The sequence below is a fragment of the Chlamydotis macqueenii genome, chromosome 15 (genome assembly GCF_036417535.1).
Source record: "Chlamydotis macqueenii isolate bChlMac1 chromosome 15, bChlMac1.mat, whole genome shotgun sequence".
NCBI lineage: Eukaryota > Metazoa > Chordata > Aves > Otidiformes > Otididae > Chlamydotis > Chlamydotis macqueenii.
In genome coordinates this window covers 1,688,766-1,708,002 of record NC_141570.1, presented here as the reverse complement: position 1 = coordinate 1,708,002, position 19,237 = coordinate 1,688,766, and the positions used below count along the sequence as shown (strand labels likewise).

Here is a 19,237-nt window from a genome sequence, read left to right as displayed (position 1 = left end):
GAGGCACCGTTGTTCTTCCCAAGGTCAGTGGCTTTTTGCAGCTCCCCAGAAGTCGATGGTACCTTTACCTTGCAGTGGGCACGCTGAGCATGCGAGGACCTGGCTGCGTTTCGCTGGGCAGGAGAGGAGGAGGAGGAGGAGGAAGGGGCTTGGGCACCCGAGAGGCTTCGTGACAGTGAGAAGCGGGACAGATTGCTCCCTGATTAAACCGGAGCGGTAATAACGCGTCCAGCCGCACCAGCAGGCACCTCAAGGAAGCTTAACCCTGCTCCCTCTGTCACCGAAAATTTGCTGTGCTCCCTGCCGGGGTGGCCCTGGGAAGGAGCGGGTCTGCAGAGGCAGGCGGCCCACAGCCGGTGTGGTTTTTCCAGGCGATAGCGATGAGTTTGTGCATGCGGTTGCCCCGCCGAGGCTGTGCCAGGCAGGGAGGGTGGGACAAGCCGTGGTGCACATGGTACCGCAACGTCTGACACACACGGCTTTGAAAGAGCGTTCACCCACCTTGAACAAGAACCATTTCTGGTTTGTTGGGGAGGCCGCTGCCCGTGCGGCTCCCTGACCCCGCGGCAGCGCAGGCCGGCAGCCGTCGAGGCCCCGCTGAATTAAAACACGCTCAGGGGCGGGGTGAGATGCCAGCCCCCGGCCTGGCCAGCAACGCTGCGTGCACTAAATCCTCTTGGCCAGTCCCTGCAGCCTCCCTGGCTGTTTCGTGCCAGCAGTGCCGCGCAGTAACGCGTAGCTCAGCGGCGTGCCCATGACGCGTCAGGCAGAGCAGTGTACAGGTACGGACTGTAACCGAATATCCCCTACGGGCGCACGGTTAGGGAATCAGAGCCGTCGCTGTAATAGCTGTAGTGTGTCGGGGTTCCAGTATTCCTAACGTCATCCCTCACGCTTCTCTCTCCCACTGTGGCCGTGCTGTGGCTTTGTGCCGGGCCAGCCGCTGCCCCCGCGCCGCCCTCGCAGGCTGTTCGATAAACCCCCTGGTCTCCCCCAGCTCTCGAGCCCAGCAGCTGACTCCAGCTCGCGGAGGGGCAGGCCCGTGCTGCTCTCAGGCTGGCGTGCCGAAAGCTTCTGCGTGGTGTTAGCACTGAATTTGGGTGTAAATAGAATTCAAACACCTTTCCTGCATCTGCCAAATCGCTTTGCTGCAGGAGGCTCTCTTGCGACAACATGCACATTTCTCAGTGCTGAAGTTAACCACGTGATGGTTTTTTTTGCGTATTTATTTTAAGCTTATTAAAAGAGTTGAAAGAATTGGAATTTTTTGCCAACATTTTAAGCTTTTCCTAGCGAGATGGAAGTTTTGCTTAAGTGATAGTTAGGAAAAAGCTCTCCCCCGATTACAGCACTTCGGTCTCTCACACAGCTTGAGCAGAGCCCTCCCTTTGCCTACAGGCAGTCGGGATTTCACGAGCTGTTTTGCGGGATGAGCTTCCCGTCAGTTCACGCTACAGCAGCACCCGCCAGCTCCGGCGTTTCCTTTCTCTTTCTGCCGAGCAGCAGTTCCTCACGGGGGTCATTCGCACCCCTGTCTCCGCAGCCAGCCCTGCCCCGCGCCACGCGGCCAGCTCACGCTTGGTTCTGCCTGCTGCAGCTGTGAGGTCACCCAAACAAAGCTGAACGGCGGTGGTTGCTCACGGGAAATGGCACCATCGCTCGTGTGGGATCAGTATTTCTCCCTCTCGACGCTGCTGTAGGTACTGGCTGACTTCCTTCCAGCCTGTGCTTTCCCAAAGCGCGTGGGGAGAGCCCAGGGGTTTCACACCGCTCTGGTTTATTCCCAGCGCTTTTCTAGACAGCGTTTGGAGGCTGCGTGCGTCGGACGACCCTCTCCCGCCACCGGTGAGGCTCAGAACAGCCCTCGCTCTGTCCGCTTGAAAGCCGCGTTCAGCTGCCTGTATTTTGTCGCAATATGCGTTTAAACCTCAGATTACTTAAGAGTTTTAAGATCAAACTGATACCAAATGTGGTTTGCAAATTGTAAGGTTTTTTTGCAGATACCTCTGTATAAGCAGATCGCTTCAAAGAGTTGCAGTTGTCCCTAACCGTACGTGCGTCGTGGTACAGAGTGGACTGTGTGTGGAAATAAGTTAAAAATGTTTACAACTTTTGTATACAGTATATACATAAAATATCTTTGGAGAGAACAATCTGTGATTCTGTATTCTCAGTGTCCATGTACCAACTGCAACTTATTTTCAATAAAGAGTTAAAAATGAACCGAAGCGGCCTGAAAAAAATTGTGTAATACTTTATTTGATCAGGTGAGCACAAGGAACAAGGAAATCGCGTGGTCAGGCCAAAGAGATTGATCGCCTCGAGGAAACTTACAGTAGCGCCCGCCCGGGGGGAACTACGTATTAAATTAACGGCAGATCACAGGAAGACGTAAGATACTCCTGCAGAGAACAGGGATTTCATTTGCCCTGAACTTTACCAACCAAATGAAGAGATGGGGAGAAGCTGACGCCGCGGGTCAGCTGGCATCGAGGCGAAGCGCCGCTGCCGTGGGCTGGGTCGCGGTCCTGGCCCCGGCATCGCACCCCCTCTGCTCGAGAGGAACCCGACTCCAGGCAGGAGCACGGAAGCGTTGCTACTCGTCGCGTCTTCATGCATTTTACGAACAGCCATGCAGCCAACTAATCCTCCCCATCCCCGTTTCAGAGCACGCAGCCCGGCCCCTGTGCTGAACACAATGCATTCAGGTATCCAAACAGTCGTAATTATTCAGAAAAGAAAGCAAAAGCACTTTGCAGCCTGACAGCAAGCAAAAAATAAGTGTAAGGCAAGGAAAACTTTCTGTAGCCAGGCCTAGCTCTTCAGTAATACTCTGAGCTCAGTTTCGTAGAAATGATGCTTCTGTAGAAGCAGTGTTTTGTCACTAAAAATTACATAAATTAATTTCAACTTTATTCCTACATGTTAAAAATAACTAAACCTGGTCTGCCAGGATGGGAGAGAGTCAGGCAGTGAACTGCAGCCAGGGAAGCGCGCTGCGGGGAGGACTCGCGTCGCTCCATCGCGTCACAGCTGCTGCTGGGGGAGTCGCTCCAAAGGATGAGCAGACTCCCCTCTTCTCTCCGAGAGGCGGAATTCAGAGATGCCAAGCAACGCAAGCAAAGCTACTTCAGACCGGTATCTCCCCGGGAGGGACGGGATGTAAACGCTCTGGCCGGTCTGAACCGATTTCCCTGTTAGTGCAGAGCACTGTAAACAGCTAAACGCAGGTAAAGGCACTGCAGATCAACGCGGCCAGCGTGCTGCTGTTCCGAGCTACCACCATTACCACATCCACGGCAGTCGTTAAATAACATTATTGTGAAGTGCGCTTTACCGGAAGTAAAGCCTTAACGTTATTATTCTACATGCAGTGCTACAAAAGAAGTTTCTTACATAAAAGGGCAGAGGCAACTTCAAATCTCGCGTTCAGCTAATCGTGCAGATCAGTCCCGTTCTTCAAGTAGTAGAATTAATTCAGTTTTCCGACAGAGTTCTCTTTGCTAAGTGAGCAGCCCGACAGCTACAGACGCGCAGCTGTAGCGGTCCTACCAGCGAGTGGCATCTTTTCCTGCTCTGCACCTTTGTACCCCTGACTACTGTGATCTTCGTGGTCACAGAAATAGCACAAAAAAAAAAAAAATCAGTATATTATAAGGGAAGCCACTCTTGCTTCCATTTGTTTCAGTGACTCGTAAATCTTCCCCCACCCTCCAAAAAAAGAAAGAAAAAACCCCAAACCAGCTGCTTATCCCCCTGTTGTGTCCCCTGTGAGTTTCCAGATCAGAAGGTATTTTCTCAGCCATTGCATGTTTCGGGAGAAAGGTCCCCCCCGCCTGCCCGCCCTGCCGTGTCAGCCTAACCCTGCTCCGGCGTTTGGGAAGCTCAGACTTCGGATGTTCGTTAGCTACGGCGCAGTCCAGCGATCCCTTTGCACGGTATTTACGAACAGCGCGGAGAGGACTCTCTCCCAGTTACCCCACTACTCAACTGGCAGCAGCTCTCAGCCACGCTGCACTGACAAACCCCGGTCCAAGAAGTGCACATTCATAGCCAGAGACTGGTTTATTGGGCTGGGGAAAGCTAACTGATGATTCTGCTGATGGCCTGCAAGGAGGGGAACTCCTCATCCTCGATATGCAAAGCTTTATGGGTGACAACGTCCTGCTGGGTCAGCACTTGCTTACACGTGGGGCAGATAGAGCAGTCGAGCTCGGAGCTGGAGTCTGTCTGCCAAACGTTCTTTTTGTTCTTTTTGGATTTGTTTGAGCTTTGTTTTTCTTTGATTCTGAAATCGTTGTGAGCAGAAAGCAGTTCTTGCTGCTTAACTGTGTCCGGCAACAACACCAACAACTCGTTAAAAATTTTCTTGAAGTTATCTCCAAGCAGTTCTCGGCAACTTTTGTAATACTGTGCTGCAGAAATCAGACCCTTCAGTGAAAAGAGAATTGGAATAATTAGGGAAAGAAAAATTTTTTTTAAAAAAACTTTTAAATCCCTCAGGGATTCCCAGAGAGGAAGGTTTCGGGAACCTGAAGGTTCCTCCCCACTCACCTGTCTGAATTGCCCAGAATGAGTTTTGAATTTATTGAACTTGGACTCATCGCTTTGAAGAAATTCTTTAATGGATTGTATTAGCTGAATGTTCCTTTGCTGAAAGTTCTCGGGTATCAGGTACGATCCGTGAGAGGGTTTTGGCCTGCATTTGAAAAGACCAGAAGTGACTGTGACATTGCTTTGTGTTACACAGAGATGCTGCAGGATGGCTGTTCCCTTCCCCACCCAACCACACACACAATTGCTACACGCAGCACTGACGGGACGATGGAACGTGTCCTGTGGGATTACTGTATCAGACTCCAGCTTTCCCTAGACAGAATGTTTAAAATGCAGTTTAATATAGTCTTGACTGGCTGTTTTGTAAGCCAGGTTCACTAAAAAGATGTGAGCAAAGGCCCGTGCCACGAATAAAACCGAACAGATTAACACAGACATCCATATTAAACTCACACAAGTTTTCCCCTCCCCTTTTGCTGTCAACTCATCTCTCCAGCCCAGAAGGGCCCTGACCGCAGGCCAGCTACTGGAGAGGTCAGAGCAACGAAGGCATTTAGAGTCACCAAGGAAAACTTGCTTCAGCACCTCGCTTCTGGGACTGACAGAATCAATGGAAAGGTTAAAAATATGCTGAGGCTGCAATTTCCAACTAAATCTAAAGAAGACAGAGGTGTGAGCCACCACGCTGCACAGGTTTTCATTTCCTCAGACCCGAATCCACACAATGCTTGTGCTTTCTTTTACCCGGCTCTCCTGAACCCAGCTCACGACAGCCACCGGACTTCCCAACGGGAATCATTACGTGGCCAGCCTCTGCAGCGGCACCTGCTCAGGATAATCCCCTCGGCGCACCTCACGCCTTGCTCGAGGCCCGTAAGATGCATCCAAGGTGTAACGCGTGCAGTGTCTCTAACTCAAAGGACCTTTACTTACTCTTTCAAAGATGTAGTGACAGGTTCGGAGATTTTGGTGGATGGAATAACAGCAAAACCTGGAGGGGGTTTGCTAACAGGCACCGACAGTCCTGGGGGCGGAGGAGGGTTCTTTAATAGCACCACGGTGTTAAAGCCTAAAGGAAAGGAGAGAACGGGTGGGAAGTTAGAGCGCGTATCTGTGGCACCCACGTACCGCCGTCTGAAGTTACCACCAGCGGTCTCACGTGCTCTCCAGAAGCACCAAGAGTCAGCGGTGCAGACAGCCCTATGTTGGAAAACACCCAGAAATGAGAGGGGGGAAATCTACCGTCAGCTCAAGAAGCACCTCACAGTGGCTGATGTTACTCCAAGGAGAAAACACTTAACTATTCATTTACTACTTCAACAGAAAATAATTTAAAAACCCCAACACTCAAATTTACAATGCAAAAAACTCTTTTACGTTATTGAAATGAAGAGAAATCACTCCAGAAGTCACAACAGCACCAGGCACCGCATGTTCTAGCATACCCCAGCAGCATCTGCAGAGCAGCACAGGACAAAACACCTGTGCGAGCTCTCCCGATGCAACGCGACTGTCGTTAAAACCACTGCAGGTCACCTCTGGTGCTGCGTTACTCCAGTGTTAGGAGATTACGGCAGCGCTAAAAGCAAGGGCACTAAATCTCCACAAACACAGAGCAACAGTGACCAAGCAGGCCTAAGGACGAGTAGAGCAGGCACAGGTCAGAGCTAGAGAGAGATTCCCTTCGCCCGCAGGGGCTTTCAGAATCGATCTCAAAGCACAACAGCACAGATGTGTGTCAGCCTCGACTCACCAGAAAAGCAGTGACAGGTAAAGAGCAGCTGCTCATCAGGGAGCCACCCCCAGAGAGCAGACACCTGCCCGGAGCAGAGGAATCCCAACACTGCCACCGCCTCAGCCGTGTTTCACAGAGGACACCCACGCCCATCCATGTCCCCCAAGCTGCCTTTTCGAACTTCAAAGGCCGGCCTAGCCCGCGGTGGCAGAGCTGCTCCTCACGAGAGCCAGGAGCAGTTCATACAGCTCGCCCGCGTGCCACGCTCCTCTAACCCACAGCCACGCAGAGCGGCCATGCCCTGCCGCGCTTACCTGGTGGCGGGGGCATTCTGGCTGATCCTGAGCTCCCAAGAGCTGGGAAGTCTTCCTGAGGTAAGGGGCATTTGTTAGTCACTGCGGGCTTTTTAAGGCCGGGGGGCTCTTTGGGCGTACTACAGATCGCTAACGATTTTTCCGAATGACCATTCGTGACGGCTGCGGGTCTGTCGGGGGCGTGAAGGGCAGAGGGCACGTTTGATGACTGCTCCGCTTCTGGCAGCTTTTCCGCCGATGACCTGGGCAGCGATGTCTCCTGCAGCAGGTGTGGGGACGACGGTCTCTGCTTCTCAACCCCCACCTTCTTTTTCTTGCCCACTTTTGTAAAAGTTTGTGAGGTAGAAGCTGCCAGCAAGGACGACACATCAAACATAGTCGGTGTGTTTCTGATCTCCTGGGTTGTCAAGCCACTACCGCTGTCTTCATCGTCTGACTGAGAGAGTTTATTGCTCTTCTTACCTCCTTTAGTGCTACTCAGGGATGGTTTTTTGGCTACCTGGCTTACGCAAGGGTTGCTAATGGCTCTGACCACGTTTTTGCTGGAACCGTTGTTCCACGCGGATGTGATGTTGGTGACTGTTTTACTGTTAGGCCTCATTTTGGACACCAGAGCTGGAAAGTCCTCCTCTTGAAAAGCCGTTTTCTTTGCAGTTGCTGTGTATGCCAAAGACATCCCAGAAGAGATGGTGGGTGCTGCAGAGGATGACAAGCTTGGGAAGTCTTCCTCTTTGAGCTTCACCGCTGCTAGCGGGGCAGAGCTGTGAGAAAGGAGAAGTACACCCCGTTACACACTCCAACGGGCCGAACGAGCTCCATACCGACCGCACTCTTCCTCAAACTGTCACTTGGGGTGGCACAACCGACCTAGCTTAAGAGGATGCAAACACACTCAGGCTCGTAAACCATGTCTGGAACTGGGCTCCTCGAAGAAGTCACCCTGGCCTTGCTGTGCTACCGGTACTGCCTCAGCACACCCCACCTTGACCAGAGTTGTACGCAGGCACATTCAGGCTGCCACATCCTCCAAACTATTCTAGTCATCACTACTTTCAGGAGATGACGACTGTTAAAAACACACAGTATACGGCTCCTTCAAGAACAGCTATCCAATTAAAAAAGGCTGGACTGGAGAATATTGAGAATTTCCCTGAAACTGCCCCACCAAGAGGTCAAGCCAGGAGCTGAAGTAACAAGCGATGCCATTCATGCAGGTGAGTGGCACAGGAACAGCTCAGGGCAGAAGGGGACCAGGGCAGGGAGAAAGCATTTGCAGTTGAAGTCATCTGTAAAATTATTTTCTCCAGAAATAGAGAACATAACTAAGTTTCTAAACCTGCTTTCTCACTGCTGCAGCCTTGCACAAACTTACCCCTGTAGAGGTCCCGCTGCTGAACCAATTGCTGGAAAGTAATCTTGGCTTAGAGCACCGTTAGCAGCTGCTTCTGTTGGAGTATTGACAAAAAGAGCAAAGAAAAGGTTTCAACTAAAATCCATTCATTTCAGAGCGGAAGCTATCAAGGAACATGACAGCAGCATTAACAAGTCCTATTTTCAGCAGCTGCTGATGTCATTAGCTGTGGCATTCCAAAGGGACAATCTGAATCCATCATGGCTATTTCCTTCAATTAACTGCATTCACCATTATGTCACCGGCTGGGGCGTAAGGGAAAATCCTGACACTCACTACGCAAAACGCTGGTTGGTAAGCGCTCTGTGAGGGAACCCTCCGGAGATGCCAGTGCCCAGCTGTCTGCTCCAAGCTTCTACCAAAGGCTGGCACTCAACTGCCTGCACGGGGTCAGGGCGCTCATCAGAGCCTCGGTGCTCCAACTGATGCGTGCCAACGCTGCTTCGCTTGGAAAGCTGCTCCTCTGAGCAGCCCCTCGCACCTCTGCCGCGCAGAAGCCCGAGCTGCTCGGCAATTAGCTCCCAGGCAGTCATTTTACATTGACGCGCAACTCATTCCTAATTTAGATTTGTCTTCAAATCCAAATCCAGTGCTGCAGCCTGCAGCAGTTCAGGGACAGACTGGTAACAGCTTTGACACGTGTGCAGCAAAAGCCGGGCAGGCAGCTGGGGGAGATAACCCTGCCTGTCATCCCCATTAACCAAACAGAGCTCCCAGTTCACAATGGAAGCGTATAATCTTTAAGTGGGAATCCTGCTGTAGGTGTAATAAAACAGTGGATAACAGATCTGGAGCAACAGTAATATCAAAAGACCACTGCATCATATTTATATGCTGGTTCAAAACAATTAATGGCTTGCTTTCACCAGTTAAAAACTTTTACTGGGAATAACTTGTTCTCAAAAAAGGGGAAACTGCTCACAATAAAGCCGTTCCTGCGCGCTAGAGTAGGAAATGGCACGTTTTTAGATCATGTTGGTTTGGACGGAACATCACACATACTGCTGTACGTTAATCGCATTCGATATCTCCACCCAGCGCCATTTCAAGTACCACCCACTGCAGGAACCCCAGCCCGCTCGGACACATTTCACTGCGCGTCAGTGTTGCTGGATTACGATTCCGCACAGCTCTGAGAACAAGGCGTGGTGGTCCCCACTTCTGTCAGGCTGATCTGCAGACCCATCACGCCTCCCTGCAGCTGCAGGATGTGCTCAGCACTAACCTGTAGCATCGCTTGAAGACTTTGGCACGCGTTTGGAGCTGAGCACTTCAGAATCCCTCAGGTCCTCCTTTTTACCTCTGCTGCTGCTGTCCTCTTTGTCTTCTACCCGTTTTTTCTCCTCTTGCCGTTTAGCTGCTACAGACGCCCTGACTGCTGCTGCAACATCTCTGTCTTCTTCTTCCCTACAGGACAGGGCAGATTTCCTTGGTCAAACAGAACGGATTACCCAGCATCTTTGCCTCACTGCAGCTCTCACCTCTCCGGCCCCAGCTCCGATGTCTGTCCCTGATGTGGTGCTGCCACCTGCCGAGAAGGCTAAACCAAACCGAAGGCTCCACTACAGCCTGGGCCGGCTGGGGCGACAGGCAGCACTCACCCCCTGGATTTGCAGGTTCTACGTGTGCTCGCAACAATCCAGGCCAGAAGAAACCGGGGTGAACTGGGAGAGACGGTACCGAGGATGCATGGGGACACCTGTCTCTCCCATTCATTTTCAAACATATGAAATTGTACTCGTAGGCCACAGTAACTCTTTGAAACATGGTTTGTCATGAACTCTCAACACATGCACGATCCACATGCAACATCAACATATATGTGTTCAGAGATGGACTTCCCCCCGCCGTGAATTCACCAGTGATGAACCAGCTGACCGTCCAGCGAGAAAAAGAAGAAAAATAGATGTGCAGTATGTATAAAGCGCTCAGGTCTTGTGTGGATGAAGAGACATAAACGCAAAGCTTCATTTCAATACTTAACCCTCGTCTTTTTCCAAAGCACTCAGGCTGGCCACAAAGAGATCTGTTAGTTCAATGAAAAGCATGGTCCTTAGAACAGGAACTTCATGATTACTCAGACCCAAAAGTCCATTAAACCTGCAAAGACTTGTCACTTACTTCAGAAAGTCCTATTTAGAAAAGTTAGCATAAAAACAGTTGCTGAAATTAATGTAGGATTCCGAGTATTTCAGCCACAAGCTGAAGATTGTTTACCTCCTGTGTCAACTCCAGAGAGCCGAAACTTCACACAAAATCATTTCACTTTGACCAAGCATGTAGTCAGCGCACAGGCTTAGACTGAAAGCGAGCTCTGCTCCCAACTAAGGATTCACATGGAAGCTTGCAAGTTTTGCACCCACTTCCTTCCTACTGGTCCACATTGTTAATTGATAAGTAAAAAACAACACTGAGCAGCAATAAAAATCCACAGAATGTTGTGCTACTCACCTCTTGTATCTCCAGCTGCCTCTCCTGTTTTGCTGACTTCCTCGGCCGCCCAGTCTGCCCGACCTCCCTTGCCTGTTGTACCTGTCGACCTCCTCATAGTCCTCTCCACCTATAACACCTGAACAGCAGTGGTGGCTGATCATTCGCAAAGTTCCTTCCCGAATCCCAAAAAAGTTAAAATACACCAGTACAAACAAATCTATCTTGGTTTCTTTCTGACGATTAAGCAAGCCTTCAGGATTGCTACCTGAAAATACATTTTACAGTATACGGATTCTGTGCATGTCACTGTGATGTGAGATTTGAGAAATTTGGGTCTTATGCAGAGAGATCTCTACATATAGCTCCACAAAGAAGAAAAGTTTGAATGAATGTTGATCTCTGCAATCCTAAATGGATATGCCGCTCTGGTCTCACGCTCCGTGTTCATCCCTGCTGTCTATTAACTGTAATAGAAGTCTTTCACAATGACAAACTGGAGAAGAAACTCAGCAGTTTTCCTAAAATTATGTTATCATCATTAAATCCACACATGGGGGAAAAAAAAATAATTGTAAAATAATTCAGGGAGGAAGAGACCTCTGGTTGTCATCTACTCCATCCCCTCACTGAAAGCAAGGCCAACTCAAACGACATTAGGTTGCCCTGTCCGGTCAAGTTCTGGTTATCTTCAAGGACAGACTCTACAGCCTCTCAGGATCCTGCGCCAGGGCTTGGCCATCTTCTTTGTTAAAATTCCTTCCTGGCTAGGAAACGTTCACCAGATGTTCCTGAAAACCCTCAAAGAGTAAGAACGAACGTGTTTCAGCCCACCTCATTCCCCAGGCACGCTTACCCTCGCTCCTCCTCTGGTGCCTTGGAGCGTAGTTGAACTGCAGGTCTATCTGCCGGTTCTGCCTGGCCTCTGCCCTGTTCTTGCTGTGGCAGGCCGTTTTGTGCGCTTTGTAATCTATTTCCGTGCGGAAGGCGTGGGTAAACTGCTCTGTGCTGCACCGTCCCTCTTCGCAAAGGAAGTGCTTTTCACGGAAGTGTTCACGAAGGTATTCGTAGTCACTGGAGAGAGAAAGGAGACTGAGCTGCAACCTTCCCACCTTCTTCTACAAAGGATATATGGCTGCTCCTACAAGGTGAAGCGGAGACAAGCCTAGGCAGTTGTTTCTTTGTCCCCAGGCAAGCTTTCCAGCTGAAGCCACTTGTGTGCAGTTGCCATAGAACTTCATGCATGATCCCAGATGTTACACTAAACCCACTGGCTGACACTCATCACGGCCAGCTGTACATAATGCGTCTGTATTTCATAAAAGAAAATGTACTTCTATCTTCTTTGCACACGAACTTTAGAGCATTCGAGTTACCACACCAGGCAGCTGCAGACAGCTGCTGTCATGCTGCAAAATGTAACTTTTGCTGTTTAACATTAATGCATAAAACTTTAAAATGTTACCCAGACAGAATTATTACTTCAGCTATTGGTCTGAGGAACAAAGGAGACTGCAGCCAACCTGCTTACGTTTTTGCCCTCCGTCTTCAAGCACTGCTTCCCCAAAATTCAAAGCAGACCCAAGCAGCTTCTCCTCAAAATCTAAGCTACAGAAAGACGAGTAAGCTGCCTGCACAAACCTGTAGTATTCCTGAGCACCATCAGAGTCGCAGAAATGACAAAAATAATGATCTCGTCGTAGGTGTTTCAGTAACTCATCGTTATCCAAATAACGCTCGTCACAAAATTTACACAGGGGATGCCCACGATGAGAGGTGTCGTCTGGATCTCCATGGATTCGATGGCGGGCGAGGTCCTTACGAGAATACCATTTCCGTTCATACGTGAAAATCTGAAGAAATACATATATGTATGTATGTATTCTTGTGAACAGAGACCACAACGGAATAAGTCAGGTTGTGCCCAACTTGTTCATTTGTAGGAGCGGAAGATTTGCTTCATAAAGATGCAACTTGACAACCAACACCAATAATTTTCAGTGAATAGGAAACTAATTAAAAATGTAACAAATTAAATCTAACCTGCATTTCACTCAGTTTGAACACTGGAACAGATCTAATTCACCTTTTTCCCCCCTTCACTTTTTATTTTGGTGTATAAACGTAACACAAGAAACTTTAAATTATAACCTCTGGTGGGGAAAAAACCACTTCTGGATCCTGCGCCTTTCGGCAGCAAACTACAGTTCAGCTGGCGTACAGCAACTGCAGCACCACAGGATAAACACGCTCCTCCAATTCGGTACTTAACTGGTTTTGGAGAAAACAAACACACACACAAAACCACGTGTAATGAGTTCTAAAAATATGTGTTCAGGCATTAAATTCCCTCCTACAACAGCAAGGAACGTTGACAACTATGAGACACAGGGTTAGCAGTCCTAGAATCCACTGAACAGTGGCTGCTGATTTTATTCGATGTGTAACTCAGAAATACAAAATCCACTCCAGCTCCAGGGAAAGGCGGAGTTCTGAATTTCAGACTGTGAAAAAGCATCGCCTGACTAACATAACACCACGTCGCAGTGAAACTGGGGTGGGATTTTAAAGAAAAGAAAGAGAGATGATGACTGTGATGGTAAGATGAGTAGTTTTAAGGCTCAACACACATGACCTTTTCAGACGCAGACAACTCAGCTTTCCAGTAACTGTTTTATCTTTAGCAGGCTGTAAAATACATTTTTAAACAGCCTGTCATGTGCTACATGTGTACATCAAACACAGCGGACCTCAATTGCAGGCAACAGTGAGTTTCATTTTCCAATCAAGTCAACAAGATACAGGAAACTTGTGCTGAACAAATAAACAAGACAATCAAACAGTTACATTTCATGGAACCAGCAAGATGGATTCTCATCCTGTACATGATCCACCTCTAAATGTTACGCTGACTCTGATCTGAGAAATAAATCCATCATTCCATGATGCATTCTGCTTTTTCAGCTGGCACCAAACATTTCCTTAAATTACAGTTTTAGCTCATAAAGTCAATACACTAGAATAAGTCTTAACAGACATCAAATCTCTACTGTTACAGACGTAACAAAATCTGCCTGCAACTCAGGATTAACTTCCCATCAGACAGTCAGGGTTTGGTATTTACACACGTTGTGGCAGAGGAGCTAACATCGGAAGGTTATCAATATGGTTGGGCTTAATTTAAAATATAACCCACCGAGAACCTTCAGGCCTTCTTCATTAATGAATTTATGGAAGAAGGAAGACTTAAAACAAAGTAATCGGCCTCACTGCGGGCAGACAGAGGAAACTTAAAAAACGTACTGGTGCTGCGCAGCCACCTCGTTCTTCCCACCTTCCCAAGAACTCCTGCAGGTCACACACGGAAACGCCTCCCCTTCCCAGACACTGAAACACAGAACCCGCTCACCTTTAAGTGTTTAACACAGAGCTTGCAACAGAAGAGCTCATGCTGCTTCCTCATGTGCTGTTCCAGATCTGCAAAGGTGTTGAATGGCTTCAGATCCGGACACAGAGAGCATTCATGCTGCAGCAGCTTCCTAAGGGACAAGAAAGATTTCCTAAAAATGATCTGAATCCCTCTCAGCGACCCGATACCTTAATTGAAAAACAACCGTTCCGTCCCCGGCGCAAGGCTGCGTTGGCATAGCTGCCCCATCAACGTGCAATGAGGTTAGCGTCCTGCTTGCTCCAAGAACGCTTTGTCATCTGCCAGGGACAAAACACAACCAAATAACACAGAGGCGCCCACTGTAAGAGAGGAGCTGAACAGTCACGGGGTAAGACGCTGCCACTGTAAAATCCTGAGTGGGCTGCAACGCATCCCTGCGGCAAACCCCTCGCTTACGGAAGATTCAGCTGATACGCGCAGCATCCACATCCAATTCAGTTACGCTTTCTGCTGTTGGAAACTGAAGAACGCAATGGGGAGCGATAAAGAGTTGTAAAAGAAAAGGGAGGAGGGAGGGGAAACAAACAAAAAACCCGCAGTGATTCCCACCAAGGGCTGAGGACAGAGCACTGGTCTCAGTGGGAGACCCCACGTCCTCACACGTGACTGCTGCCCGCAGAACTGTAATCCCAGCGACTCGCCAGAAATCGTATCATCAAAAGCCATTCCCAGAGCTGCTGTATAATGGAGCAGACACACGCTTTCAGCTGATCCTGCTCACCAAACCCACTGCCCAGTTCCAGAAATACGAAGTCCTGCAAAACTGCAGATGTATCAGCAAAGCTGCAGTCTGAACACAAAGCAGGCTGGGCATCGGGCACAGCTCTCCACATAACAGCTACCGCTGCCTGCGTGGGTTCATCTGTCTTCGCTCTCCTTTCTTTTCAACTACTTGAAATTCTCTTAGAGTTCCCCTGTTAAGCACATTATGAAAAATATTTTTAGAACGTGAAGCTGATGTCGCATTTTTTACCCTGCATTGTTTTTTCACTTCACTGTTTTAATCTCGCATTTAGAATCAAGATCTTTGTAGCAGCCAAGGTTGCTCTTAATTCCACACAATGTTTGGGACACCTGGTTTCGGTCGGTCCTTCTGTAGCACAGCAATAAATACATAAAATTGTAATAGCAATTTCCACAGCAGCTGTGCAAGGAGTGAAAAACAATCTTTCAGCAAGTTCACTGTTGCTAAAGAAGCAAAAAGCAACTTTTATTGTTGCAACGCCTGTGTATTGTGTGTCAGTGAATCTAACACCGCAGCCACGAGGAGCTGCCCCCTTTGCCGACCGTGGTTCCGAGCCGTCACGCCAGCTGCGTTGCTCCAGCCTCTCATCCCAAGGCCACCGGCGCCGCGCGGTGACTCACGTACACAGCACGGCAGCCACCCTGTTCCCATGAAACAAAACCATGCTGTTCTGCTAAAGCGTGCGTTTCCTGCCACGTAACGCAGATAAGAATATGCTGCTTTAGGGATAAGGTACAGAACGGATTCCAGTCCTTACCTGTACAGTGCATAAACATCTCCATCCGTAAAATAAATGTCGTATTTCTTCTCATGCTGCAACTGGTTAAGTGCTATTGTTGAGAACGACGTAAGCTTCCGCCCGAAGACAACCTGCAGGCAACAGGAGAATCAGCGAGAGCGCACTCAGGCTGCGCAGTCTTTGGGAGCGCAGAGAAACTCCTCAGCACGAGCTGTGCAGGAGGGAACTCGCCACAGCCCGAAGCCGAGACGACGCTCGCAGAGCTTTGTGTCTGCCCCGGCTCTCGTCACCACCCGTGGTCACTGGCCCCACAACTGACAGGGAAGCCACTGTGCCTGCTCCTTAGCAACTCCCAGCCAGCTGGGCCGGAGGGGGACTGGTCTAGCCTGGTCTTTGGATTTTGAACTAGATGAGCAAACTCTTTTGCTACCACAGCTGCGCTAAGAGTAAATACCTCCAACCAGTTCAGCCCCCTCTGCAGCAAAGGCCTGTCAAGAGCCCTGCACTCAGCTCCTCCTGTCCCTGGCAGGGCACCATACAGAAACCTACAGCCTGCCACTGAAAAGTGACACCGCTCGGAGTCTGACCGGGAAACCACCCTTTCTTCTTTCCTTAGCTACCAGGAAAGCCAGAAACAAAACGCTACGTCGCTTCCCAGATTATTTCTTCCTAAGGGAAGCCTCTGACCTCCACGCAGCCCGGGTCTCACACCGCAGCCGTTACGATATTACATCCCTCGTCAGAAGCCACCTGCCACCAGTCTGCTCCAGCACACGTTCCCCGCTCGGGAAGCGCTGGGGCAGCAGCGACACTTAGGAAACAGCTGGCGTTACCTGCCCCGGCTCAGGAAGGCTGAGACGCAAACACAGTAATCACTTTTCTGTTCTTACAGCACGTTGTGAATCTGGAAATCATTAAAACCCTAAGAAAAACATTCAATTATATAACAGACACGTAGTTTAGTCTTGTTACATCACCCCTCTTCCCGTGTTGGGGTGAAATACCACGGAATGTCTTTCACGTCTGGTTCTGGGGGGGTTTTTTGAAGCTTTCTTCCAGCTTCCTGAAATATCAAGCTTGAAATGAAGAGAGCACAAGTTTGAGTTTGTTGGCTAAGTGACAACTACGTCTAACTCCAGTTATTTAAAACAATTCATCTCAGTGAAACGGTACTGACATCTCGATTCAGCCCAAAGCGAGCTTTAGAAGAGAGGAACGGATTGCTGAAAAGTCGATTTTATCACAGGAGTCAAACACAATTTCGTGCAGCCGTTCCAAGAACGATCGCGCACACGTATGTAACGAGCCCGCTGACATCCTCCGGCCTGCTCCAAGTACGCGTCAGGGACAGCTTACAGGGCAACAAGCAATCCTCCCCAACTCCACTGCAACAGCCACGCATCACTGAAGGCGCCCATTTCCATAACAGGTACGTCCTGCTTTCTCCCGCGCCACCCCTGCGCCGCCACGCATCTTCAGAGCTGTATTTCGGAAACCCTGCTGTTCGGCCTACGCTACCCCGTACGCCACCGGCTGAGACATGGCAGTGCTGTCCTCGCCTGCGCTAATTCCACACACACTGTGCAAACTAGGAGACCCTGCACGTCCGTGCAGTTCATTCAAGGGCAGTTTCCATGGGACTTATGCCCCCAATATCTTTTTTTTTCCCTTCCCTTGGGGCAGATGGGTGAACAGACCGAACAGTGCTAAAGTGGCATTTAAACACAAGGTGGGGGGGAGAGCACAGCCATTAAAAATGGCCTCTCAGATAATTATGACAAAATAATCATTTAAAATAGTTCATTAATGAGGGAAAAAGATGGCTGAATGAACCAAAGGTCAGGCCACATAACACAGCAATATCACAAAACTGAAGAGCTCTCCAGATTAACAGCCCATCCTGTCCCCAAGAGGAGCAGGTTTACGGACGAAGAGCAACCCCACCGCTTGCGTCTCCCTGGGGCGGGAGAGGCGGAGCAGCAGCTCCTCCGGACGCTCAGAGACACCGCGACTCTCACAGAGCCTCCTTCTGCGCACGGGGCGACTCCCGCGCCACTAAGCTCCCTCTAAAAACCACATGGACCCTTCTGGCCTCCACAAAGCCTGCGGATGTTCAGCACACACCCCAGGATCTCCAGTCCCTCCGACCACTTAGCAACACGAACAGCAGCCAAAGCAGACAGTTTAGCTGGGGGTCCCTCCTTTCCCCCGGCCCCCTGATACATCCGCTTTATTTCATTTCCTAAGCCATCGAGTGTGTTCCATTCGGTGCTAGTGCCAACGCTTTTCCTCTTAAAGGGTTGGTTTTTCTCTGCATCAGTTCTGCAAAAACAAATTTCCTACGATGATCACCATGAACAACTTTTCCCCACGCAGCCGCACGGAATCCTCAGCTCCCTCGGCCCAGCCGAGCCGCAGCATCAGAGCTCCTTTCTCTGAACACCGCAACAGGGCCCCGTGCTACTGCAGGCTGTCAGGAGAACAGAAATCTGCCAGAAAAGTTACAGCTGAGGGGAAATTACTCTTTAAGCAAAGGCCCAACAGACAGCTCAGGCAAACGGCGGCTGGAGGCAAATGCAGCGTGGGGGCTGCAACGCAAGGCGTGAGCAAGCCCTGAAAGAATACAAAGCATGTTCTCCTCCAAGCTTAAAATCAAGCCAGGAATTCACCAGGATGATTGAGTCATCTGAGCTCACGTCATACCAACTCTGGAGAGCAAGCCCTGCTGATTAAAAAAAAAAAAAAAAAAAAAAAAAAAAAAAATTCCCTTTATATTCCATTTTCTTCACATGTTGTTTCCAACACCCCGCCCGTCTCCTCGAACGGCAGCCGCCCACCAGGAGAGAGGCAGACAGAAAGCTCCCGGCTGGGGGACGCTTCCCCCCGCCCCGGCTCCACTCGGCCGCTTTCAGGAGCGGCTCCGCGGCCCGACCCCCGCCCCAGCCCGGCCCCGGGCCTCCCCGGCCCCGCCGCCGCCGCCCCGCTCCCCACGGCAGCCGGCCCGAGCCCCACCCGGCCCGCGGGGCGCTGCCAGACCCCGGCAGCGGGCGGGGAGCGGCCCGGCCCGGCCCCGCCGGGTGCGAGGCCGCCGGTCCCGGCCTCACCTGGCCCAGCTCCTCCCGGCACACCGCGCAGTACCGCACGCCGCACAGCGCCCGCATCCGCACCGAGCACCGGTAACAGATGGGGTGGTCGCAGCGGCCCAGCGCCACCACCTCCAGCTCTCCGCAGCACAACACGCACGACCCGTCCGCCGGGCCCACCGCCGCGCCGGAGGCCGAGGCGGCCATGGCGGCGCCGACCCGCCGCGGCCTAGGCCCCGCACCGCCTAGCAACCGCCCGCACCATCGAGAGGCGGCCTAGAGCGCCGCCCAGCCCGCCGAGCGACTCTCCGCCCGACTCCCAACCATAGAGTTCCGCTCCCGCAAATCCTCGGCGCCGGCCTGGCTGACCATCGAGTCTCCGCCTAGAGCGGCACCCCGCCCCTCGCCTTAACCCTCCCGAGCGCTGCAGCGCCACCCTCCGGGCGTCCCCCCCGCGTCCTCCAGCGCCTCACCATAGAGGAGCGCGGCCCAGAGCGCCCCGCCGGCCCGGGCCGCGCTAGCCGTGCTCTCGCGGGGCCGTGACCATAGAGAGGCGCTGCCCGGAGCGCCGCCGCGGCAGGGCCGCTCTGGCTGCCTCTCGCTGGTCTGCGGTGAGGCGCAGGAGGCCCGCGGGAGCCGTTTGGCGACCCCTCGTCCGGCGGCAGCCGAACGGGGCCCGGGAGAGGCCGGGCGGTGCTGGGTCTCCTCTGAGCCTGCCCCCGGGGAGCTGGAGCCCCTGGCCATGGGGGGATTGGGGACCCCAGGCGTCTGC

The 19,237-nt window shown here is 51.1% G+C and overlaps 1 protein-coding gene across 2 annotated transcripts; it reads right to left on the bottom strand.

Moving 5' to 3' along the window:
- Positions 1-4,050: 4,050 nt before the first annotated feature.
- ZNF598 (zinc finger protein 598, E3 ubiquitin ligase) lies at positions 4,051-18,699 on the bottom strand. Of its 2 annotated transcripts, none has more exons than XM_086760258.1 (12): positions 18,487-18,699; positions 15,401-15,513; positions 13,857-13,986; positions 12,089-12,300; positions 11,304-11,521; positions 10,469-10,586; positions 9,243-9,424; positions 7,979-8,051; positions 6,607-7,367; positions 5,491-5,626; positions 4,555-4,699; positions 4,051-4,431 (listed from the first exon to the last, which is right to left on the bottom strand). In XM_086760258.1, exons 1-12 carry the CDS (start codon positions 18,670-18,672, stop codon positions 4,084-4,086), a joined length of 2,622 nt encoding a protein of 873 aa, XP_086616384.1. In that variant the 5' UTR covers positions 18,673-18,699; the 3' UTR covers positions 4,051-4,083. The 2 variants fall into 2 exon arrangements, with proteins under 2 accessions (XP_086616384.1, XP_086616385.1); XM_086760259.1 differs by lacking the exon at positions 18,487-18,699 and adding an exon at positions 17,905-18,082.
- Positions 18,700-19,237: the final 538 nt, after the last annotated feature.

Bases quoted from the DNA above. Each gene is read 5' to 3' on its own strand.
- ZNF598 (XM_086760258.1), bottom strand. From the start codon at position 18,672: ATGGCCGCCTCGGCCTCCGGCGCGGCGGTGGGCCCGGCGGACGGGTCG. The intron at 12,301-13,856 runs GTGAGCGGGTTC...GTATTTCTTCAG, and splicing joins TCTGTGTTAAACACTTAAAG to ATTTTCACGTATGAACGGAA. The intron at 4,700-5,490 runs GTAAGTAAAGGT...TTTCAAATGCAG, and splicing joins GTCACTACATCTTTGAAAGA to GCCAAAACCCTCTCACGGAT.